A 26,067-nucleotide genomic window follows, 5' to 3' on the forward strand; every position below is an offset into this window, starting at 1 on the left:
TAAGCATAAACCAATCACCCACTGTATACAAATTAAGGACAGCCCTTAGTTTTTACAACAACCAATCAGTACCAAATTCCTATATGCTTTGTTCTCTGGTTATTTAAGGAGATGTGTAGAAGATTTAGGCGGGACTTTCAATATCGAGAAATGCACCCCCATGATGCTGTCCTGTCACAGCATCATGTATTGTTATTTTACTTTGAGGAATCTGTAACCAGATCTTCATCTCCTTACCAGGTATGCAATGGTTTTTCGTTTGTTACGTATTTGAATTGGAATGTAAATTGGCTTCTGAATTATGTGCTACCTACCTGGTTAATAAATTGTGTTTGGATTATTCTGTGTTGCTACGAAAGTTATTGACATGATTAGTAAATTACGATGTATCCTTGTTACCGCAATGTCTGAAAATCAGGCTAGTATTACGGACCAAAATCCCAGACTAGATGGCATAGTAGTACATCAGCGGAGGATTTTGGAGATCCGACTAGCACTTGGCGTTAGTTTAAGTTAAATTAGATGCGTGGAGGCTAATTTCCTGTTTAGAGTAACAAGTAAATGTTGTCTGACCACTCTAAATCAGATGAGCCTCAGCCTCTGGTTATTTCAATATTAATCTATCTAAGTTGCATATTAAATTATGACACGATTATACAAAGCTATCATTGGAGAAGACGGTCAGTTTGTTTTATGATAGTGGTCGTGAGCCTCTGGTTAGAAATAAATATTGTAATAATTAAGTTGCACCTCTATGGGGACTAAATAAAGTATGTTCAGAGATGAGCACGCGTAAAAGGCGGCCTTCTGAACATATGGTCAAACCTCTAGCAGCGACCAAGCCTGATTCGGTTGTGATCGTGGGCCCGCATGATTATTAAATATTAATAAACGGCCGGTGCGTGAGTCCAAAGCGACATGAGTAGCCGAATGAACGGATGCAATAACAAGTAGGGCTAAACAAGAATAACCAAACATCCACCCAAATTCTGTAACTGTTAAAAGTAATTATCAATCCGATTTATATTAACACTATCTTGGAGTCAGATAATAATACAAAATTACATAAATGCCAAAACGTCAACTGCAAGCGCCCGAAAAGACAGAACGCGCTATAATCCTCGTTTGGATTCCTTCGTTGGGCCAAACGGATGGATGGGGTCATATTTGGACCCTTACAAAGTGGTGATTTCCGGGACGTGATATTCAACCAGTGGAAATCTTATCAAAATGTACAAAGTACGACTGATTCGATCCCTGGAGAATAAGAGTCTTTTCATGGAGCTAAAGGTTTGAACTTCTTCTATTTCTTCAGCTGATGTGGTAAGTCAATCTTTTCTTTGCCTTTTAAAAATGTTTAAGGGAATGTTTTAAACATCCCACATTTATGAAATAGGTTGTAAATATACCTAATGTTAGACTGGAAATCAAATCCGGTGGGGCCTTTAAGAATGAAATGAAACCACATTATTAGGAAATGCTGTGTGATGTTAAATGAAGAATGAATTGCTTTGCTCTGTTAAGATCTTTTGTTAACATGCCTACGGAAAACAAAAGATTGTCTTAAATTGGAGTTAAATCATCCAAAATTTGCTCTGATCCTCAAACAAGGAAAACATCTAGAATCTAAATTTAAATCACCAAATTCTACACAATTGTTTATGTTGTGACAGTAAATGCACAACCTGGAAAGAGTGCCAAAATAACTTTTAACAATTGAAAAATGATGTTGGATGATTTAAACTACAATGCAATGAATGTGTTTGCATGTGAAAGGAGGACTTGGACAATTGAAATGTGAGAAGCACACAGATAGTAAGGTTTTTAAATGCTGCAAACACCAGTGTACAATCTATATTTGATGAATTAAGGTAATATTGTAATCAAGCTGGAGAATGAAGGAAATGTATGAATGATTGAAGGCAGCGTTGTTGGATTTAAAAATCCCCAACGCATAGAGAAATGTAACTGAATGCTGGACATTAAGCAAGTAGGGAGATGATTTAAAACTAGTAAAGATTGCTTGTTGTGAGTGAGTCTTCTAAAAGATCACTCTGGATTGAATGAGGATAGAATGGAATCAGTAAGTCATATTACAATTACAAACTTCTAATTCAATGTAGTATTTCTCCATTGATGAGATACAATTAAGCAAAACCTAAAATTGTTGCAGGAAAATATAATGTTGTCCCAGGCCAACACAAATGGTCTTATCTCTCACTGTGAGACACCCAACTGAGATGAAAGGGCTTACCCCCCACTCAGATAACGGGCTATCCATTGTTCCCAAGAGAGAAATTTTTTTTTAAGAGAGACATTGTCTGTAACCATATTTTTCCGTTCTGTTAATCAATCTCAGTGTTCTTTAAGAACTTGATAAACACCAGGACTGTTAAAGTTCTTGGCTTAGTCTTTCCCTATGAGTCTGTGAATATTGTTTAAAGACAGTTTTATACAGCTTTATAGAGATGTGAAAGGCCACACAATTCTTAGTCTTGAAACTGTTGTAGGAATACATTAGCATGAACCATTAAACGTCTGTGCCTCACACCAGTCTGTCCAGGGCTGACACCTTTTCACATTCAAATACATTGATACATTAACATCTTGCAAATTACAAACACCAGCCTGGTGTTCCTTAAAAGAGATCAGTAATGAAAGTATTTTTAATTTATACTATTTTAATGTAATATAATCTATATTGTGATGAAGTTGCAATATACATTATATTATAATGGCCAAACAGGCCTCAGATGGTAAAATGTGGTGCATTAAATGTACTATGGAATAACTTGCACAGGCCAAACCCACAGAATTGGTCCACTATGCAGTGTCAAAAGGGCGGAATGTGCTGTCACATGTTGCCATGTTTTAACACTTAAATATTACATGACACTTGTGATAGTAAACCAAACCCATTTAACTGGAAATCACTAACCCATTTTTAATCCAATACAGATTGGGCACATGCTTGTGTGGCTTAACAGCCAGTTAGCATGTGTTTAACATTCTCATTGCAGTGATCCGTTTACATTTTCTGATTTGTAATTGATCGTAAGGCATTGATATTTCTATAGAACACATTCTAGTTGTTTGTTTCGTATGTGTTTCTATGTTGAAGGATTTGTCTCCTATGTGGTAAACTCTGCTATTCCTTGTATAGCTACAGTCAGACCCTAAAGAGGAGCACAAAAATGCCATGTGGCTACAATGTGTTAATTGCATTAATGAAAATGTTTTACCTCACAACAGGATCCAATAGCACTTTTACCATGTTTCCTAACTAAAAACACTGGTGTTGGAAGACTTATTGAGCCAGATTACAACCTCATACCGATAATATCGAACTGGCTCCCTGTTTTAACAACAGGACTAAATTTGATTCACAATTTATCCTCCTCACCTTTGTTGCAGCATGGTATTCACACATAGCCTCAGTTAAATTAAATCGCATAGCAAACACTCACTTACCAAGAATTAGTCATTATTTCAAACTGTCTGGATTTAAGCATCTGTTTTGGGTTTTCTTTTCAGAAGTTTGATCAGTTTAATGTCTACTGAAATCTTGATAAAGAGCAATTTTCTAAGTTTAATACTATTATTTTTGACATTTGATTTGCTCTGTATGTAAGACATTTAAAACTATCATGTTTATCACCACGCACCACACAACATATTCCAAACTGAACACTACACTTAAAACCAACATTCTCCTGTTACACCAACAGAGCCATCTAATCTAACACATATGCGAAAGTGATATCATTCGCACCCATATTAGCAAAACTACAACACTCATAAGAAACTTACATGGCAAAGTCACACTTTGATAATTATGTTTTTAATTGCAATAACAAACTTACTGTCTTAATCTCAAATCAATAATCTTACTGTTGTTGTCATAAGTGAGGACCAGTGGCGCCCTGATCCTCAACTTATCACTAAATAACAGCACAGACAATTGTCAAGAATCAATCAAACCATTTACTCAACTCCTAATATCAAATGTGACTTAGCCAACAGATCAGAGATCACACACACACCTATACAAATATTTACATATCTCTACACTCACACACCTACCTATACACACAAAAGTGTATGGACTACACATACTCATAAACATGCCTATACACACATACACATATATACACATAGGCACATACCTGCACACATAGAAATCTAACGCGAGATTCTGAACCTTCAATTGTTCTCATGGACTCAACATGTTCTTAACAAATTCTAAGTTAATCTTAGGCCTAGAAGGTGCTTATATTAGAAAATTCAGCGTTCCCTCGAAACATTCATTGTAGATCTGTGTATGGAATGATTACAACACTATGTGCCTATTATTATTATTATTATTATTATATATGGTCTACAAAGCCCATACCAAAATCTATTATAGCAGTATTATACTGTCACTATTATCGATACACCCTATAGTATGCATAACCAAATTTTACTTTAACATATTCCATTTTTTATTTTCACATGACCTAATATATGCATACCTGAATATTATTTTAACACTTTCTGGGTTTTATTTTTTTTATTTTTACATTACCCAATATCCATTCATGAAGGTTATTTTTACATCTTCTGGGCTTTATTTTTCATATAATCTATAATATGCATACTTGAAGGTTATTTTAATATTTTCTGGGTTTTATTTTTCATACAATCTGTAATATGCATACTTGAAGATCATTTTAACATTTTCTGGGTTTTATTTTTCATACAATCTGTAATATGCATACTTGAAGATCATTTTAACATTTTCTGGGTTTATTTCCATACAATCTATAATATGCATACCTGAAGATCATTTTAACCATTCCTGGGTTTTATTTTCATACAATCTGTAACATGCATATCTAAAGGTTATTTTAACATTTTATTTTCTGGGTTTTATTTTATAATATGCATACCTCAATGTTATGCCTTGTTGTTTTAACCTGATCTTTTGCATCTTCTTCTTCAATATCCAGAGACCAAGTACATTTAAATTCAACTAAACTCCAAATACAACAGTGGGAAAGAACATTGGTAATTTTATAGATCAGATATATTTGACCTGGTGAGACCGTACCACTTGCACTTTCCACATCAAGCTATCATGTGCTATGTTTTTTATTTATTTTATTTATGGTTTACCCTATGAATCTCTTGATAATGTTGCTGAGTCTATCAGTATTGATCAGTGTTCAATCAATGAATGGTCCTTAAGATGTGCAGGTGTTTCACACAGTGATGTATTGTCAATGACATGATCCCCACCTGACGATGTCTGAAATCAGAGGAGATCACCGTTCAGAGGTGACAACTTTCTTCAAAGGGACAGAACGTCTAAAAACAGGTGTTTTTTTTTCGCAAAAGAATGGGACATTCATTGAACAAAGCACAGAGGCCTTGGTTGACACACTGAACTTGAACACTACGAACACTACAGAGATTGGACACCACCAAGAGCTAACATCTTACTGTATGTTGATCTCATCGGGACTGTTATGATCTCCTCTCCGATATGATCAAGCGGCGGAGCTGTAAGACAATTTCCTAAATAAGATAGCACCTCCCCAAAGGACACTGCATGGGGGCAAAGTGAGTGCGCGAGAAAAGCCTCTCTCCACGATTCACAGTGGACTTCCCACTGAGACACATTTGGGTTTCAAAGACACACCTTTAGGGTGTCATACATTTGTATTATTTTCTCTAAAAGCAAACTGTATATGAAATGCTACATGCACAAAGAATCTAAAATCTGTATCTTATTTGTTTTCTATTGAAATGTCTCATCGCAAGTGGTTACAATGGTCTCATATAACAACGGAATTCAATGTTAAAGTATATGTGAAACTTCATTCAATGTTGATAGACACCTCCCATTCTAAGCATAAACCAATCACCCACTGTATACAAATTAAGGACAGCCCTTAGTTTTTACAACAACCAATCAGTACCAAATTCCTATATGCTTTGTTCTCTGGTTATTTAAGGAGATGTGTAGAAGATTTAGGCGGGACTTTCAATATCGAGAAATGCACCCCCATGATGCTGTCCTGGCACAGCATCATGTATTGTTATTTTACTTTGAGGAATCTGTAACCAGATCTTCATCTCCTTACCAGGTATGCAATGGTTTTTCGTTTGTTACGTATTTGAATTGGAATGTAAATTGGCTTCTGAATTATGTGCTACCTACCTGGTTAATAAATTGTGTTTGGATTATTCTGTGTTGCTACGAAAGTTATTGACATGATTAGTAAATTACGATGTATCCTTGTTACCGCAATGTCTGAAAATCAGGCTAGTATTACGGACCAAAATCCCAGACTAGATGGCATAGTAGTACATCAGCGGAGGATTTTGGAGATCCGACTAGCACTTGGCGTTAGTTTAAGTTAAATTAGATGCGTGGAGGCTAATTTCCTGTTTAGAGTAACAAGTAAATGTTGTCTGACCACTCTAAATCAGATGAGCCTCAGCCTCTGGTTATTTCAATATTAATCTATCTAAGTTGCATATTAAATTATGACACGATTATACAAAGCTATCATTGGAGAAGACGGTCAGTTTGTTTTATGATAGTGGTCGTGAGCCTCTGGTTAGAAATAAATATTGTAATAATTAAGTTGCACCTCTATGGGGACTAAATAAAGTATGTTCAGAGATGAGCACGCGTAAAAGGCGGCCTTCTGAACATATGGTCAAACCTCTAGCAGCGACCAAGCCTGATTCGGTTGTGATCGTGGGCCCGCATGATTATTAAATATTAATAAACGGCCGGTGCGTGAGTCCAAAGCGACATGAGTAGCCGAATGAACGGATGCAATAACAAGTAGGGCTAAACAAGAATAACCAAACATCCACCCAAATTCTGTAACTGTTAAAAGTAATTATCAATCCGATTTATATTAACACTATCTTGGAGTCAGATAATAATACAAAATTACATAAATGCCAAAACGTCAACTGCAAGCGCCCGAAAAGACAGAACGCGCTATAATCCTCGTTTGGATTCCTTCGTTGGGCCAAACGGATGGATGGGGTCATATTTGGACCCTTACAAAAGATTATATAAGTGCAAAAAAAAAGTTTTCAATTAGTTAATTAGTTAAAAGCCTAAAGTTTAAGTGCACAGCCCTTTACAGTAAACACAGTACAGGCCTAGTACCATTTCATAACATTGATACTCTCATCTAACTAATCAAAAATAACTTTTGCTTTACAGAAACATGCTAATTGAATTTATTTCTGCAGATATGTTAACAAAATAATACTAAACCCTGCATCCTTCTACCATAACATAACACTGATACCACTATGGATTAACAAATATGCAGAGCAAAACTGTATATCAGTATACAGTAATTATAAAGAAAACAAAAAAAATTGCACTGACCCTGCTCCAAAACTAAAATGCATAGATAACTTCACAGTATTTATGTTTCAATATGTCAATACCAAAACAATTCAAAACAAAGATTTGTAACCACACACTGTACCTGAATGCATACAAATACAAGTTAAATACTATAAAATGCTTTGAAACAATTAACTCGCTACATAAATAAAATTGAATTGAATAAAAATAAATCTTACTACACAAGCCTGCATAGTAAATCTTGATAAATATTAAAGCTTCCCTTGATCTTAATCCAAACAAGATCAGTACATTTATCTTCGTAATGAAGAAACTCCATTTTTGAAGATATTAATGACAAAGCCTCTCTTCAATCACATTATGAAAAAAATAACACATTAACCCAGTTCAAAAATGTGCATTGAACTATACAGTAAACATTAAGCATCAAGTATTTTGAAAGATGCCAATCAACAAAGAACAGTTAAACAAAATGGCATTATGCAGGGTAACGTGCATCTGTCTAGTCTGATATCTAGTTTTCTGAGATCTGACTAATCCTCAATATCCTCCATGTCCTCCTCAAAATCTTCCTGCATTTCAAAAGCTCCACTGGTAAGTCTTTGGTTGTGGTATAAGAAGACCAAGGCTTTGAGGTTGTTGTTTGACATGGATCTCCTTCGGCTGGACAAAACCAGCTTATATATACTGTTGCTGCGTTCAGCATCTGCAGAGTTCACGATGACATCTTTGTATCGTTTGGCCAGGACACTCAGTATGAGCAGCCTTTCCTGCAACCCATCCCAGAAAACATCTAAATCCACCACTCCACTTGCTGAAGCTCTGAGTGCAGTTGGACCTAGATGGGTGAAGTAGGCATCAAATTCTTCTGTAGGAACAGCACTGAAGCCTGGAATGTATTTGTAGCTGACCACACTCTCATCCATAAATGCAGTGTGACGAGGATCAAAGACCCTGACTTCATTCAGAAAATGAATGGCGGGTTGTCCATCTGACATGTACTTTTTGAGTTTGTCCTCTGCATTGTTGTAAGCCTGTTCCACTTTGTTAAGGATGTGGTTCTTTATAGCTAAAGTCAGGTCAAGTCCCTCAAAGTACTGGGCATATGCTTCATACTGTAGTTGTGCATTTGCCAAAATGTGCATGTGCAGATCCTCAAGGTAGTCAAAAACCTTGGTGGTTACGGGACGTCTACTCTGGAAGATGTCCAGAAGTTGAATTACTCTTTTGCACTTCTCTGACATGATGCATATCTCAACCTGCAGACTTTGAGCCATATCTGGATCATGTAGCATTTCATGGAGTCTCTCCACACTCTGAGGCGTGCTTCTGCCACAAGTCTATGGAAAAAAAAAAGAGTAAAAAAAGAGAAAGAAAATTGTGTTAATGCAATCAACCACAAAAGTTGCTTGTGTACCGTACTTTCCGGACTATAAACCACACCTGAATATAAGCTGCATCATTCAAAAATGCGTCATTAAGACAAAATAACAAGTCAAAGTGGACTATACGTTGCATTTATTTAGAAAATTATTTCACAAAATCCGAGCCGGGGTACTCTGCGTTCGGGCCCATTTCCGAGCTCAGAGCCCTCTCCCCGGACAGCACGCCAAATACGTTTACTAATTTAATCTAACCAACTTATTTGTAAGTGTGAACTTGTGAAAAATAGCAGACAGATCAGCAGGCTGAATAGATGTCTGTAGGTTAAAAGTAATACTATAAGTTATTTAAATGATAAACCATGGCTTATAGACAGAAAAATACGGTATATGTGTGGAGGTAAAATACAAAGTAAATCATGTTTTTAACTAAGAATTTTAACAATAAATCTAGCATACTTACATCCACTTCCATCTCAATAAACTCCTTGTAGAGTCCGAAATGTTCTGAATGGTACTGGACTGCAGTGAACCACGAGTTCCAGCGCGTAGCACATGGATTTGGAGACATCGTAGCTTTCTTTCCTGTTGGTAGTTTTTTTGTCAGGTATTGAAGATATCTTCTTTTCCGGGAGCCAGCTTGGTAGAACATTTGTGAGAAACACAGCATGAATGCATTCAGTTGGTCAAAAGGTCTCCGGAAGGCACTACCTATCAGGTTCATTATATGAGCCAAGCATGTCACATGAATTGAGTTTGGGAATAAGGATTGCAACGCAGCTTTGTAGGCCTTTTTCATATAGGCCGCGTTGTCAGTGTTGAACACCACAACATCATCGTTGTCTATGTTGTATTCGTGTAGACACTTGACAACCGCCTTAGACACTGTGGAATGGTTACACTCCTCAAGAAACACTGTGTCTGCAAGGTATGCCAATATTCTCTCCGAAACATCCTTCTCCAGCGGAGCAATTAGGATGTTTAGAACACATCTGCCCTCTACGTCTGGAGTTTCGTCAAAAATCACAGCAACAGGCTTTTTAGCTACAAGTGTTTTAAGGTGCTCTTTTTCTTTCTGGTATACTGCTTCCAGCAGGCACGTGCACAGATAGGGCTCAACCTGTGCAGAACACATGCCCTTTTTGTCCTTACACTCCGATGTGCCCTTTTTTGGAGGTGTTTTATTATTATTATTTTATATATATAAATTAATGCTATTGTTAAACATTTACCTCTGTCTGTGTGTTTTACAAATATATTTATCAAGTAAAATTATTAAAAAACTAAATATTTTTGGATCCGCTCAAACTGTCTGTCAAACATCTTAACTCCGCCCCCTGAGTGCAGCGAGCTGAAGTTCCACAGCAGTCAGAGGCAGCTGAACGTCTTGCAACGGTAAATAAGTATCTTGTTGTTTGAGTACAATGCTGTGTCATTACGAAAGAAACACTAGTATGTATATAACGGCGCATGTTTTATAAATTTGAGCAGAGCCGAATTATCCATAGACGGGATTGGTCGAGTGGGCAATCAGGGGGCACTAAGAGCTCCAAACTGCGACCAAATTGAGTTTTTGACAAAGCGCGAGCAGTTTTTAAACAAGTGTTCACCCATGTGAAGGGCACCCGTGACAACAATACGGAATGCACGGTCGGGTTTTTACCGCTTTTTTTGCATGACGCGTCTCAATCGTTAAAATCGTTAAAATGTCTAGCCTACATTAACACCAAAAACATATCAGATTAGAAAGGTCTTAGACATCAGATGCCCAGTTGGGAAAACTGGATAGAGACGAAAAACGTGTAAAGGATACAAGTATGTACATTATATTGCCTGTCACTCATTATAGTATGCAATCTGGATATAATTTATTGTATATGCATGTATCTTATGCATTGAATTAGTCAAGGGAGTTGTATGATTGTTGTATGATTATTTGGTTCATAACTTTTTATTCTGAAATCAACTGCATAGAGTTAAGTCTACTTAGTATTTAGTATATTTATTAGTAATGCAGTTATTTGCACCTTCAAAAGACCAAGGTTCCTGGTCCTCAGCACAGTTTTTGCCAGGTAGGCAGAGATACATGTTGAATATGCTAATGGTATGGCTATAGTATAGTATAATCTCCTATTTTGATCTTCCTATTTCCCCTCTTCTCAATCACATATCAATCACACAAACATGTTAACCAAATAATAAAAATGAGCTTATAAAACAAACAGAATACCTTTTTTTTCTTCAAACATATTTTAATGTAACTTCATGTAAGCAGAGGAAAAAATTAAAATTTATATATTCTACAATTAAATAAGAGCGAGTTCACAAGAGCACTTCACAAACACATGACTACAAATAGGCCTAATACAGACAAACACCCAGGATGTAAATTGTTAAAGCCAACTTAAAAGGGCAGATATCGTTTGCACTGTATAATGCCAAGCTATCATAAAATGTCATTTTTCATTCATTAATAGTGATTTTTTTCAATCATTAATAGCGAATAAATATAAAGCTATTAAGATGATTATTAAGTGATATTTATTTGGAGGGGGTGCCCTTTTTCAGTTTCAGCACATGCCCCTCAAAAGGTCTGTGCACGGCCCTGGCTTCCAGGTAATGTTCCTGAAGCTGGTGAAATCCAGGTATGGCTCCACCATTTATAACTTTCTCCCTAAGGAATTTTCTTAAAGCTGGATGGTCACTTTTAGAGAGCGGAATGTTTACAACAGTGCAGGTGGCAACCCAATCTTCACAAATCTAAGAGAAAAGGAGAGGACAAATACATCATAATACATTCCCCTAATTAATACACAGTACAGAAAACTTTCCAAAACAAGTAAAATATATAATTTATTTTAATTTTACTTTTGTATCTCCATGTCCTCACACACATCAACTGATTTCAGTAAACAACACATCGCAATTGATAGAACAGTTTTATCAAAAAGTTTATAGACAACTTATAATTCATCAATTTAAAGAACTAAAACCCATAAGAACTTAAACCCAAGTGTGGTTTTCATATTTTTGTTATTCAGCCAGTATACGTGGGTCTGGTGGACCTGTTGAATTTTTGGGTTTTAATTCAACACAATCAGAAATTTTATGTACAAAAAAACAACATGTTTACTTCATCCCAATTACAAGCAATATAAACAGCATAAATGGTAAATATTTTCTCTTTACCTTTATCACATTTAAGAATTGTAACCTTGTGTGAAAACAGCAGGATAAATAAAAGTCACTCACTCTCACATGCACGCACACACTTATGCATGCATCACAAACACAGATATGTGGTTTACGGGAATCCATCTAGCATAATGGATTTTCTAATGTACAAACTGTATAATCTATACCCTTACACTACCCCAGCCCTAATCCTTCCAATCATAGAAAACGTTTGCCATTTTTTAAATCTTTTGTAAACCGTGTCCTCATAAACCATATACAGGAACACAGAGGCGCACGTGCACGCGCACACACGCGCGCGCGCGCTTCATTATACCAACAAGACAGTTACCTTTGCGATGCTAGTCACTCGGTGACAACTACAGTACATTATAGCGTTACCTCTTAACATGCATTGTATATAAAGCCAGCTTACCTTAATCCTCTCAGCGCTTGCAATTGATCGGGATGCCACTGCCTGTGTCACCGTGATTTGTCTTGTCTTAGAGCCTTGGTGCGTTTCTGACATCCTCCGCTTGTGTTTCGCGCTGGCAAAGTGTTTATTAATTGACGATTTTCTTTTGTGTTCAACAACAATATTGCACATCCTGCAAAAGAGTTTACCCCCGCTTTCATACAGGACATCTGGGAACTGTTTTTCGCGGTCCTTAGCTGTTATTTTTGTTGGTAAATGCGAGACGTTGGCTGCACACATGTTTGCTGCGTTTTCTGAACTAAACAGGAAATGTGTTTGCTGACGTATGACGCCGCTTTGCAGAAGACCGCGCTGATTGGTCAAAGTTGCTGAAAAGTTGCGGTGATTGGTCAAAATTGCAAGTTGCACTGAATTCGCGGGGATTTTTTGAATTTGCGTTAATAGTTGCGATCGCGACATCGCGAAATCCTGGAGGGACTGCCTTTTTACAAAACACAAAGGGAATGAAAGGTATTAAAGTTGAAAAAAAAAAATCCCTGATTGTGAACTCTTTATACAGTCATCAAGAATGTTAATGAAGGAAATAGGTCCAGGGGGTTTTACAGAGCAAGAAGTATATAGGCTAAAGAAAATTGTTCAAAAGTTGAGATCAAGCATGTTAGATGATGAAGAAAAGGTGCTTTAATTTCCTTTTGTTTTTTGTTTGCTGGTTGTGTTTGTTCTGCTCAGTCTCTTCTTTTATTCATTTATTTATGAGTAACTTAAAGCTGGGCAGTTAGAATATAAATAGTGCAAGAGACTATAGGAAAAGAGCTAAGCTCTTTGAATTAGTAAGAAACACATAGCGATGTGCAGAATGAAAGTGAATGGATGATGGAATGGGAAGGGGAATTGATTTTGAGCCATAAGAGAATTAATAGTGGAGGTGTAGCTATTTTATTAAAGAAAACTATTACTCCTGTCTCTTGTGAAATAGAGCATGTGATTGAAGGACAGTTGTTAAAATTACGAGCAACTTTTGACAATTTTACTGTTGTATTTTTAAATTTGTATGCCCCAGTGGTGGGATATGAAAGAGTTTTGTTTTTAAACAAAGTCAAGAATGTTATAGAAAATTGCAATCCTGAGGAATATTTATTTATAGGTGGTGATTTTAATTGCACAGAGAATGACAGTGTTGATAGGAATCACAGAGAACCTCATTTGGCATCACAACGTGTTTTAAGACAAATTATAGCAGAACTTGAATTATATGATGTTTGGAGGGTGTTAAACAAAACACAAAGACAATATACTTGGGCACAAGCAAGAGACTATTTTGTGACGATGGCTAGATTAGACCGATGGTATTGTTTTAAGCATCATTTTAATGTTATTAAGAATTGTGTAATTTCACCTGCAGGCTTTTCAGACCATGGCTTAATAAGCTGCAATGTTTTTATCGCTAATGTAAAGCCAAGAAGTGCATATTGGCATTTTAATACTGTTGTATTGCAAGATAATGTTTTTCGAGAGGTGTTTATTTATTTTTGGAAGAATTTTAAAAAATAAGAAATCTTTGTATGGGTCATTGCAACAATGGTGGGATTGCGGAAAGGTTGAAATACATCAACTGTTCCGTAGGTATACTCTCAATGTTTCAAGGGACACTTCTCAATTATTAGAAGACCTGGAGAGAGAAATAACAGAGTTACAAAATTCAGTGGAACTCACTAGTAATCAGGAATGTTTGAAAGTTCTTAAGGATAAAAGGAAAAAATTGGATGATCTTTTGGGTGTAAAGGCACAGGGCACACTGGTACGCTCACGCTTTCAAAGCGTAGCACAGATGGATGGTCCTACCAAATTCTTTTTTGGGCTTGAAAAAAAGAATGGTCTGAATAGAAATATTCATTCTTTGATATCTGACTCTGGTAGAGAAGTTACAGAGGCTAAGGAAATAAGGAAAATGGCAGTGGAGTTTTATTCAGAGTTGTACACAAGTGAACATGAGGATGCACAAGACGTAGCCAGTCTCTTTTATGAAGGTTTACCTAAGGTTCCAGATGGAACTAATGCTGATTTGGAGGAATCGCTCACGGCTAGCGAACAATATAATGCCCTAAAAACTATGGAGTGTGGTAAAGCTCCAGGGATAGACGGTATTCCTGTGGAGTTTTATAAGACCTTCTGGGCAGTTTTAGGGGAGGATCTGCTGGCAGTGATAAATGGCAGTTTGACCGGAGGGTCACTGCCCTTGAGCTGCAGGAGGGCAGTGATTACCCTTTTACCAAAAAAAGGTGACTTTAAAAGTATAAAGAACTGGCGCCCCGTGTCACTTCTGTGCTCTGATTTGTAGATATTATCCAAAGCCTTGGCACTTAGATTAAAGGAAGTTATTGGGCGGGTCATCCATGTAGACCAGACGTACTGTGTACCCATGAGATCTATTTTTGACAATATTCATTTAATTAGAGATGTTTTTGACATTTCTGGTTCTTTGGGTCTGAAAGTCGGTCTTATTTCTTTAGACCAAGAAAAAGCCTTTGACCGGGTTGAGCATGATTACCTTTGGCGGACTCTAGCAGAATTTGGATTCAACCCAGGGTTTATTAAAATGATTAAAGTGTTGTATAATAACATTGAGAGTGTACTTAAAATAAATGGAGGGTTGAGTGCACCTTTTAAAATCACAAGGGGAATTAGACAAGGATGTGCATTGTCGGGTATGTTGTATGCCTTGTCAATTGAACCTTTATTGTTAAGAGTTCGGAAAAATATTGATGGCTGGAGTGTACCTCATTCTGAGGTTAAAATTAAGTTAGCAGCTTATGCTGATGATATTGTTGTCATGATAAAAAACCAAGAGGAAGTGGACACTTCATATGCTATAATTAATGACTTTGGACAAATGTCTTCAGCTAAAGTGAACTGGCTAAAGAGTGAAGCCGTGGCATGTGGAGATTGGGAAGGTGGAGGCCTCCCTAAACTACCTGCTGGACTGGAATGGAACAAACATGGTTTTAAATATTTATGTGTTTTCCTTGGCGACGACTCAGTGGTGCAAAAGAACTGGTATGGTGTTTTGGAAAAGACAAAAGGAAAATTGGAGAAATGGAAATGGTTATGGCCTAAAATCTCTTTTAGAGGACGAGTTACAGTCATCAATAATTTAGTGGCCTCAACATTTTGGCATCGGTTGGCATGTATTGAGCCTCCAAGTGGACTACTTGCGAAACTACAGGTTATTATTGTTGACTTTTTCTGGACTAAGTTTCATTGGGTACCACAGAGTGTACTATATCTCCCTAAAGAAGAAGGGGGACAAGGACTAGTGCATTTGGCCAGCAGAGGAGCAACCCTCCGTTTACAGGTTATTCAAAGACTTTTGACAGGTCCTGAAGATCTTGTGTGAAGAGATGTTGTAAAGTTTATTCTAATGCTGCATTTACACCAACCGCGGTAAGGGCGTGAAGCGCGAGTGATTTCAATGTTAAGTCAATGTGAAGACGCGTTGACACGCGTCAGGAGGTCCCGCGGCGCGGAAGAGGCGTTCGCCGCGGCGCAGAAGACGCATTTCCGCCTCTTTCGCGCGTGAAGCTCAGGCGAAAGGCGCGAATTGAGCGTTGTGCACGGTATGCGCGGTAAGCGCGAATGGTGCTTTTTGTGCATCTCGCGGTTCACGCGAATTTGCGGCTGACGCCCGAGTTGAAAAATTTGAACTTTGGCGGAATTTCGCGCCGCGTTAACCAATCAGGAGCCTGTTTGCTGCTGTGGTGGCAGCCCCGCCCGGAGTCACTCATTCAAGCAGTCACTCGGAGCTATATGACACAAGTTCTTATTTCTATAGGATACAGGAATAAAAAGGACCTCGCTTGGAAGAGTGTCAGTAAGGACTTTGGGCAACTTGGTAAGTTGTAATACACGCTTCACTTTTGAGTCACGTGACGTTTATTTACCCGCGCCGTTTATTTTTCCCCATAGTAAGGTTACCCAATACAAAACTGGTAACTCTCTTGATAAATGCACAAGTAACATCAGTCATCTTGCAAACAGACACTCGCACAGCAGTTGCCCCTCCCACAAGAAGCGGATTTTGCTTCGGACGCGCGTCAAATGCTTGCTTTTTCCGCGCGTCTACTCCGCTCTACACGCGCGAATGCATCCAAATTGTTCAAGCGGCAAACCACGCGCGGTAGACGCGATTTTGACGCCCAAACCACGTTTGGTGTAAACTCAGCATAAGACAAGCTGGTGGTCTTGGACTGGATTTAACTTTATTTTTGTTGGACTCTTGTAAGTTTCCTTTGAATGGTCTGACTCCTTTTTATAAAGGGGTTTTTAAAGTATGGAGTTTATTTGAAAGAAAAAGCGGGGTTTCTGTATCTTTGTTTTGGTTGTTAGAGGAACCTACAGTTTATGGAGCCAGATTGGATGTAACAAAGGAAATTGCATGGGGTCTAGAAAACACAATGTGTTTACTAAGAAAAGTTAAACTGTATCATCTAGTAGATGTGGGTGGTTCTGATTTAAATAACTCAAAAGAGGTAGCTTTGTCTTTAAGAATAAAATCAGTGAGAATAATAGAGATTTTGCTAGACCTGTTAAAGTTGAAGCTTACAGAAGAAGAAAAGTCTTTGCTTTTGAGTTATGGTGAAGGAACAATTTTTCCTGATAGTACAGATTTTTTTCCAGAATTTTTTTTACTCCAAATCTTAAAGGAGCAAATGGGAAGATGTTAGAATTGGGAAATCTAGAAGATCTAAGCATTTATGAGGCTGACAGGAAGAAAATATATAGGGGCTGTGTTAAAGTTTTAAATGTACAATTTTTAAAAGAGAGAGTAGATACTGTTTGGAGAGAAAAGCTAGGTTTGGATGATACAGTACAACCAGTGTGGAGAGTGTTTTATAAACCTCCTTTAGAAAAAAGAATGGGAGATCTTCAATGGAGATTTTGCACGGCGCAGTTGCTGTTAACGCTTTTGTAAATGTCATTAATTCAGATGTGTCTCAGGGGTGTCCTTTTTGTAAAAAGAAAGAAACAATTTTTCATTGCTTTATGGAATGTACAAGATTGAATGATGTATTCAGTTGTCTCAACATACCGTTTAATGACCTTGGTGAGAGATTTAATATTCAGAGTTTTATTATTGGTTATAGGTATTCAGCTGAATAAAGAGTAAAATGTCAACTTTTAAATTTTATTGTCGGTGTCGCAAAAATGGCTATATATTAACAGAAAGAAGGAAATTGAGGGGACTGGAAGTAATGGAGTTGTTTTTGTTTTTAAAAATATGTTAAAAGCAAGAGTATGGGTTGATTTTAAATTTTATAAAATGATGAATGATTTGATGTCCTTTTCATCACAGTGGTGCTATAATGATGCAATTTGTTCAGTTGTTGATGATTCTTTATTTTTTTCGCATGTATTGCTTTAATGATTATTAATATGATGTGAACTGTTGGGGTTGTTATAACTTTTGGATTTCTATGTGAGTGTATAAGGATTGTATAATAAAAGATTGTTAAATTTCAAATTCTCTCTCTCTCTCTCCTGTTTCTCTCTCTTTCTCAAGCCAACATAAAGTTTGTTCACAAACTTTAACCTCATCTAGTTTCTTTTATCCCTTCTTTCTTTCTCTTTATATAATTGCACACAGGGCCGCTGGAAGTCTTTTACAGCGCACTTTTGAAATACCTCCCCAATGAAGGTTCCTGCACTACAATGGTACCACACTGCCCATAGCTGTACATATCTTATGCATAAATCAATATTATTTGTACTACTATTAGGTTACTGCTACTACATCGCACATACATACATGCTTCATATTACATATCCATATTTATTCTGCCCTTACAAGGTAACAGCTAATAAACTGCACACATTTATATTTTGTTTATATTACTCTAAACCACCTTCTGTAAACAAACAGCACTACTGTCTAGTTCTGTTTGGACACAAATTACACTTTGTTTTTTTTTGTACTTGTACTCTGCATAATGACAGTAACGTTGAATCTAATCTAATTTCCAACCTCCTCACTTTCTCTGCTAGTGTGTCTAATCAGATTCTGCCACCACTCTTTATATTTATATTATTATATACTGTGTGTATATACACACATATAATTTTTTTTTTGTGTAGGACATTTTTAGATGTAAATTATGTCATTGTTTATTTTAATGTTTGCTTTTCACTGGTGGCACAATATTTTTCCTTTGTGAATAATAAAAAATACATTTCTTCATCTAACCCTGTCTTTTGTACAGCAAATTTATACATTATATACTTGTGGAGGCGCAATGATTACTGTTACTGTGATTTAGCTGTCGTTACTTACTTTACAAAATCATTTGGGTTAAAAATAAAGCCAAATATTATGTTTGTTACACAATTTAGACTTAAACTTAAAAAAAAAATGCAAGAATGCTTTCCTCAAATTGCAGTCACTCTAATGTAGCAACAATAAGGACTATAACACTAACCACAATCAATGTGAGTTTTAACTTTTTATTAAAAAACAAACAATTCACACTTATAGCTCATCCAGAGCTTCATCCGTTTCTTTATAGCCGCTATATTATCCGTGGGGAGCTGGATATCTACGTCTGATGTCCTGAACAACGAACACAGGCAGGTAAAACAAGTCGATGTCCTTTCCCCAGTCTTTCGCCTTGCAAAACTCATTCCAAGAAATGATGATAGGATGTAAGTCGATATTGTCTAAAAACAGTAAGCACGACGTTAGCAATGCAAGGCTAACATAGGTGTAAATATAACAACCATAGCTCAGCTGACGAACGTGAAAAACAAAATACTCACTTTATACCCATGCCTCCGTTTCTTCTTGCGGGCTTCATGAAGAAAATGCCATGGCTGAAATTCGCGACAGCAATATGATTCTCTTTCAGTGTCCATAGGCACAAGCGAGAGCACCTACACCACCAGACCGGCCCCACCTCGGCTACAGCAGCCGCGGTGGCAGCCTCTTGTTCCTCGATCATCCGTAACTGTTCCTCGTTGTATTGCGGCTCGTACAGGTACCACGACCATCAGATTCGTGCAACAGGTCATCCTGAGCAACAAATTTCCCTTCTGCCATCCGTTTTCAAAACTACACTCTGCCGTCGTGGTTTGTTTACTTGGCTTTCTCCACAAAGCAAAATCCAGGCTAGCTTATCTTAGGGAAGATTATAGATGGCTGACTCTTGTTTTGATTCAGGCTTTTCCGAATGGACTCGCAGTCCAACCCCTTTGGGCGGGGAGAAAACATGCGGAAGTAGCTCCTAATACTGGCTGTAGTCTTTGCCTCTGGCCAAAATCCCCCCCCTGATGACGCAAAAATCTTAATTTTGCGTCATCGGAGGACTTTTTTGCACAAGCAGAATACAGATATCTCTCCTCTCAGGGGGACATGAGGTAGGGAAACATGGTCATTCAGAAATACTGCCAGGTTTCTACTGATACAAAGCTGAATGCTAAATTGGTGTGAAGTATTCTTTTAAAGTCACTTAGCTCTTGGCTGAAGTACAAAGTCTAGGGTTCAGGTATTATTGTTTGGTAGGTGAGAAACATCACTAAATGTAAGAAGTTTGAGTTTGTAGTAATTGTGAGTTTTTTTCTGTCTCAATTTATTTTTTTGAACATCCGACTGAGGAGGGCTTTACTAAGCATTCTAAAAAAACAGTGATTAGAGATAGCAGACAAGTTTAAAATCCCCCTTATCACTAAAGAAAAGAGTCTAAAGAACGGACTGGGGCTGGTCATTAAGGCGGCTCTAGTAAATTTAGGCATTTTGACATGTGAATTAAGTAGCCCTTTACCTCTTACAGGAGATCAGGAACAGGCTAAAAATAATTTTCCTGAATGGGTAGCTACATCACTTACATTTGAACAACAGAAACAGTTGCTGCTCTTGAAGATGGAAAACAATAGAATAAGTCAGTAAGTTGAACTGCGCGGGTTGTATGTTGAGGCTCAGAGGTTTGCTCTGATTAGAGAGGGTAGATTGGGAAACTACGATTTAACCTCAAAAGCTTTTGATGTGGCTACTGCCCTTAAACTGATGCCAAAATTTAATGAGATTCTTTATAGTCTTGCGTTTCAAACACGCAGATGCCCTCATGACAGATGTGTGTCGCACTCCATTCACTGTAGAGGCTTCGTCTTTTCAATAATTTTCATCTGTTAAAATTTTTTCCTAAAAACCCATAAGGCAAAAAAAAAGTATATTTTAAATATATGCTTAAATAAGTTAATTTTATAAAAGATATTTTTTAAGTTGAAACTATTTAATTGTAACCTTTTAAAAACTGTTATGTTTAAAGGTTCGTAACAAAGTTTTTCTTCCAATGCGACGTAAATATATTTCCTTGAATTCAAATATATGAAGGGCTAAATATATTTTTTAATGCTTTAAAATGTATTTACTTGTGAAAAATATATTTTCGTAAACAAGTAGCGTTTTTTGGAAATGACAGGTTTCAATCGGACAGCGCCAATATTTTCCTTGCGTTTTGTAATGTTAATCTATATTAATATGATATGCAGACCACATTATGTCCAGTAAAACTAAGGGTTGTACGCTCCATATATGGTTGTTTCGGGGAGAAGATGAGGCGGAGACGCACATACATCTTCGGCTCACTGGGATTTATAAATGGAATTTGGCGCAGTTTCTGGAGTCCGCTTGGTTTTAAAAATCTGAAAACTTTTGTGCATACGCAAATTCTGCCTTTTGTGCGTACAAACATTTTAAGGATGGAATCTACGCAAAGTTTTATACATGAGGCCCCAGATCCTTCATGGGACTGAGAAGTTTGCTTCTGAAAACTTGGATGACATTATCATCTATAGTCAACCTTGGCCAGAAGCATCTAAATCATCTGATGGACGTGCTACAAAGAATTTAGAATGCTGGTCTAACCATTAGCCCAGACAAAAGCACCTAGCTGGGACTGAGACACAATACCTAGGGCAGGGGTCGGCAAGTAACTTTGGCCGCGGGCCAATATTTTTTTTAGCCAGTAGATGGCGGGCCAACTGCTGTTGGCACACTTACGTCTTATTTTGAATTAGCCTAGTATAGGCTATCTGATCTTTTGTCAAGAAACATTGTCTTTATTTCCTATTTAAAATACGAAAGACGGCATTAAAAATGGCTAAAAACATGGTTATGGGTCTGTGTATCATTCGTTCAATCGTTTTTTAAATTAAAAACAAAAATGAAAAAATTAACCACCACGGGTTTTCTGATTGTGTGCTCAGATAAAAAATTAATTACTGGATTAGACAATTTTTTTATTTAACACCTTTATATGCATAATATATAAATGAAATCATTTTAAACAGATCAAGTACTATTAGTGGTAACATTACAGGCATTTATGCTCTCATGAAAGACTCTTACAGTCCGACTTTTGAACTGTATTCCTTTTTTTATTAATATTTATCCGGGACACACACATACACACCTAAGGTTTAAGGAGGTCTCCGCTTTTTGTCCAGCTCCGACAAGGTTCTATTCAGTAAACCGCTTAAAATACACTCTGTGTTCACCCGCTTTATTTCCCGACCTGACGGGTCCGCAAAACTTAACGTTAGATCTCGTTCCCAGAATCTCAAATTCAATGTCTCTAACGAAAAAAGAGAGATGAAGTAGCCTATAACAATTATAAATGTTATACAAAAATTGTGTTTGTGCCAATATAAATATTATTTTAACATTGTATTGTTAGCAGAGAAAAAATGTCACAGAAAAAATAATGAAATATAAATAATAAATTAAATAGGACAAAGCCTCTCACTCAAACCGAAACCATTGGTTGCAGAGTTGCTGTTCAAACAAATTGCTGAAAATCCTCCTTTGCCAAATTTATTTTTAAAAGGAGGTAAAGATCAAAGAACTATGCGTTAGGAAAATTAATAATGGCTTTATTTTAATAGACATGTAAAACCATATTTTGGCAGATTACTTTCATTTTTTTAACGAATTTACCTCCCCATTTAGTCTTAATAATTAACGGTAAACGAACTTGACTTGCTGTCGAACCTAAGGTCGGGCTCGAGCCCCAAGTTCAAGTAACAGAACAGAACAGTAGATTCCTTTAAAATCTACGTTAAAAGTGTAATAGTTAAAATATTACTGCAGTAAAAGAGTTTATTTTATCATATTTTGTGTAGTGGTTTCTAAATGCCTGCAATTACTTTTCAGTAATTTGCAATGTCACGGAGTTTAACGTCTTCACGCGTGACGCATTGACATGATTTACGAGGTAAATTTGCAAATGATTCATGAAGTCAAACCTCTGCAATTATTTGATTGATTGTGTTTTCGAAGTATGTTCAAAATCTAATGACAGTTATGATCGCGGATACGCTGGTAGAGAAAGAGAACGAGAAAGAGCGGCCGGTTAAGATTAAACTAGCTATTATACGCATTTTTTTCAGGACATTCTTGCGAGCCGGTGGCAACTTGTCCACGACGCAAATATTTTTTTATCAGGTAATACATATTATTTGTCAGTGTGTTACACGCGAATAAATAATAATGAAAAAAGTTCAAAAGTCGGACTGTAAGCGAATGAGACTTACCGGAAAGGTTTCTATTCAAACCCTTATTAAAACCCTTATTAAAATGTAATCTGTTAGTACTTGATCTGTTTAAATTTATTTCATTGGTATATGTCTGCTAAGGTGTTCAATTAAAATTTGTCCGAACCGTTTTCATTCATTTTTGTTATTTTTGATCTGAGCGCACATTCAGAAAACGAGTCGTTTGATTTTAGTTCAGGAAATAAATAATAGAAAAACAAGTCGTTTTTCTTTCTTTCTTTTTTTTGGTTTTGATTTGAAAAAACGAATGAAGGAATGATACACGGGCTGTTTTTGTAAACTGTTATTTTAAAATAAAAAAGTGTGATTAAAATTTTTTTTTTTTTTAACGGATTTCAAATTAATCCGACGGGCCAGAAAATATTACTGGCGGGCCACTTTTGGCCCGCGGGCCGCCTGTTGCCGACCCCTGACCTAGGGTATGTGCTGGTCAGAATGTTTGAACACCAGAGATTTTTTATCAGTTATTTGCATTATTCACACTTTAGTCCCACATAATACTGGATATTATTGTATGTACATATATTTGTGCGTGTAAACATTATTTATTAAATTACAGTATTGAATTGTATGAATATAAATTCCTATTATAATAACTTGATTAATACTGACATTTTTGCCACACTTGAATGAGTAAATACATTTATTATATTGACCATTCACACACGTCGTCTAAGCTTCATTTGTACACAAAATATTAATATTTATCTGAATTTCATCAGCTTGTTGTTTCATTGACAGAGCTTTTTCCAGAAGCTACTGCTATATGTTTTATTAACCAAAAGATGACACTGTTTTCAACACCCTTTTTGAGGCTTCGAATCATGGTTTGAAACATTAAGGGAAGTATCGGTGCTTCATTTCCCCATCACTACAGAACACACAATAATTCATGTACTTAGGGCCCGAGCGAGCACAGAGGTGTGAGGACCCTATTGTTCTTCAAGGAGTTATTATTATTATTTTCCCCTTTCATTTGGACTTCAACTTTGCACAGAAGTCAGAAGTCAAGAGCGGTGAAAATGTACATGTGGTGTAGGCTTTGAAATTAGGCATGGGAAAATGGCTCTATAGCGCCACCTACAAATTTTCAACGAAGCAGCCCTTGGACTGTGATTGACATACATGTATAAAATTTGGTACGTTTCTGAATCATGGCAAGACCTAGAAAAAAGTATCTTGGAGCGAAGCCATAAACCAAACAGGAAGTCAGCACAGTTTTTGTCATTTCCACTCTACGTAAAAATTTGTGTCGGTTCCGTCCTGACACAGTTTGATGTTTTGCCATGAAACAGGAAATTGCTGGAACTCAGGCATACAGTGTCCGATCTATCCCAAACTTCACATGATTGCTAAGAGTCCTGATCTGCATACATCTACATACCAATTTTCATTTATAATCATAGCGCCACCAGCTGGCAACCTGAAGGGACATGTTTTAGTGACATTTTCAAATATTCAACAAAGCAGCCCTCAGACTGTTCAATGTACATGTTCAAATTTCAGTATGCTCATGAATTATTACAAGCCCTACAAAAAGTATCTTGGAGCAATGCCCTAAACCAAACAGGAAGTCAGCTATTTTTAATTATTTCTCAGATATTGTTAAAATTTGTGTCTGTTCCGGCTTGTCAAATTTTGACGTTTTGCAATGAAACAGGTTACTGAAACTCAGTCATACAATGTCCAACCTGTCCCAAACTTCACACGATTGACAAGAGTCCTGGACTGAACACATCTACATGCCAATTCTCAGTTATGGTCAACAGGAAGTGATATGTTTTACACTGATTATGCAATGTCTGATTTGTCCCAAATTTCACATGATTGATAAAAGTCCTGGATTGAACATATCTACATAATTAGTCAGTTATGGTCAAAGCACCACCAGCTGGAAACAGTAAGTGACATGTTTACAATGATTATGCAATGTCGGATTTGTCACAAACTTCACATGATTGATATGGACTGAACACATCTACATACCAATTGTCAGTTATGGTCATAGCGCCACCAGCTGGAAACAGGAAGTGACATGTTTTACACTTATAATGAAATGTCAGATCTTGCCCTAATTTTACTGGCATGTACATGTGTTTAGGTCAGGACTCTTATCAATAATACACATAATGTCACATATAGTCATAGCACCACTAGATGGCAACAGGAAGCGACATTTTCCGCTGATTATGCAATGTCCGATCTGTCCCAAACTTTCCATGATTGATAAGATTCCTGGATGGAACAAATGTACATGCCGATAGTCACTTATGGTTATAGTGCCACCAGCTGGCAACATAAAGTGACATGTTTTTCACTATTATGCCTTGTCTGATCTGTTCCAAACTTAACATGATTGATAAGAGTCCTGTACCGAACAAATCTACATGTCAATAGTCACTTATGTTTATAGCGCCACCAGCTGGCAACAGGAAGTGACATGTTTTACACTGATGACATGTTTTAAACAATGTCTGATTTGTCCCATACTTCACATGATTAATAAGAGTCCTGACCAAAACACATCTACATGCCAGTATTCACAAGTAGTCATAGCGCCACTAGCTGGCAACAGGAAGTGACGTTTTTTCACTGATTATTTAATGTCCAATAAACCCCCACTTTACATAATTAATAAGAGTCATGCACTGAACACATCTACATGGCAATATTCAGTTACAATCATAGCGTCACCTACTGCAATCATGAACAGGCATATTTTACATTATCTTAAACATACAGTGTTCAATCTGTGCTCTAATTAATGTTTAATAAGACTCTAGGACTGAAGGCATTTATGTACACTCTTCAATTTTAGTTATTGCGTGTCCTGCTGCAAAATAACATTGCCATATTCCTCCTATATTTACCCACTTAAATGCATATCCCCCACTGTTCACTGCTTTCTTAAGGCCATCAGCTGGCGAGGGCACTTTCATTGCTGCTTGCAGCTTTAATATTTCTCTTTATTTTTACCCAAATAAATGTTTTTTTAACCAAACATTCACACCACTTCCTGTGGAAGCTACCATTTTTGGGTGACCAGAGGGGGAGAATTTAGGAACACTTGATTCTGACATTTAATTTGG

At 36.9% G+C, this 26,067-nt stretch overlaps 1 protein-coding gene across 1 annotated transcript; it reads right to left on the minus strand.

The window, feature by feature from the left end:
- Window positions 1–7,920: 7,920 nt before the first annotated feature.
- Window positions 7,921–12,472, minus strand: LOC135718320 (uncharacterized). Its single transcript, XM_065240665.2, has 3 exons — window positions 12,380–12,472; window positions 9,233–9,883; window positions 7,921–8,727 (listed from the first exon to the last, which is right to left on the minus strand). The coding sequence occupies exons 1-3, from the start codon at window positions 12,470–12,472 to the stop codon at window positions 7,921–7,923; spliced, it is 1,551 nt and encodes a 516-aa protein (XP_065096737.2).
- Window positions 12,473–26,067: the final 13,595 nt, after the last annotated feature.

This window comes from Paramisgurnus dabryanus, chromosome 10, assembly GCF_030506205.2.
Source record: "Paramisgurnus dabryanus chromosome 10, PD_genome_1.1, whole genome shotgun sequence".
In the NCBI taxonomy this organism is placed as follows: Eukaryota; Metazoa; Chordata; class Actinopteri; order Cypriniformes; family Cobitidae; genus Paramisgurnus; species Paramisgurnus dabryanus.

Coding starts and splice junctions, on each gene's coding strand:
- LOC135718320 (XM_065240665.2), bottom strand. CDS start 12,472: ATGTCAGAAACGCACCAAGGCTCTAAGACAAGACAAATCACGGTGACA. Junction 9,884..12,379: donor CAAGCGCTGAGAGGATTAAG/GTAAGCTGGCTT, acceptor GCACAGGTTGAG/CCCTATCTGTGCACGTGCCT. Junction 8,728..9,232: donor TTATTGAGATGGAAGTGGAT/GTAAGTATGCTA, acceptor TTTTTTCCATAG/ACTTGTGGCAGAAGCACGCC.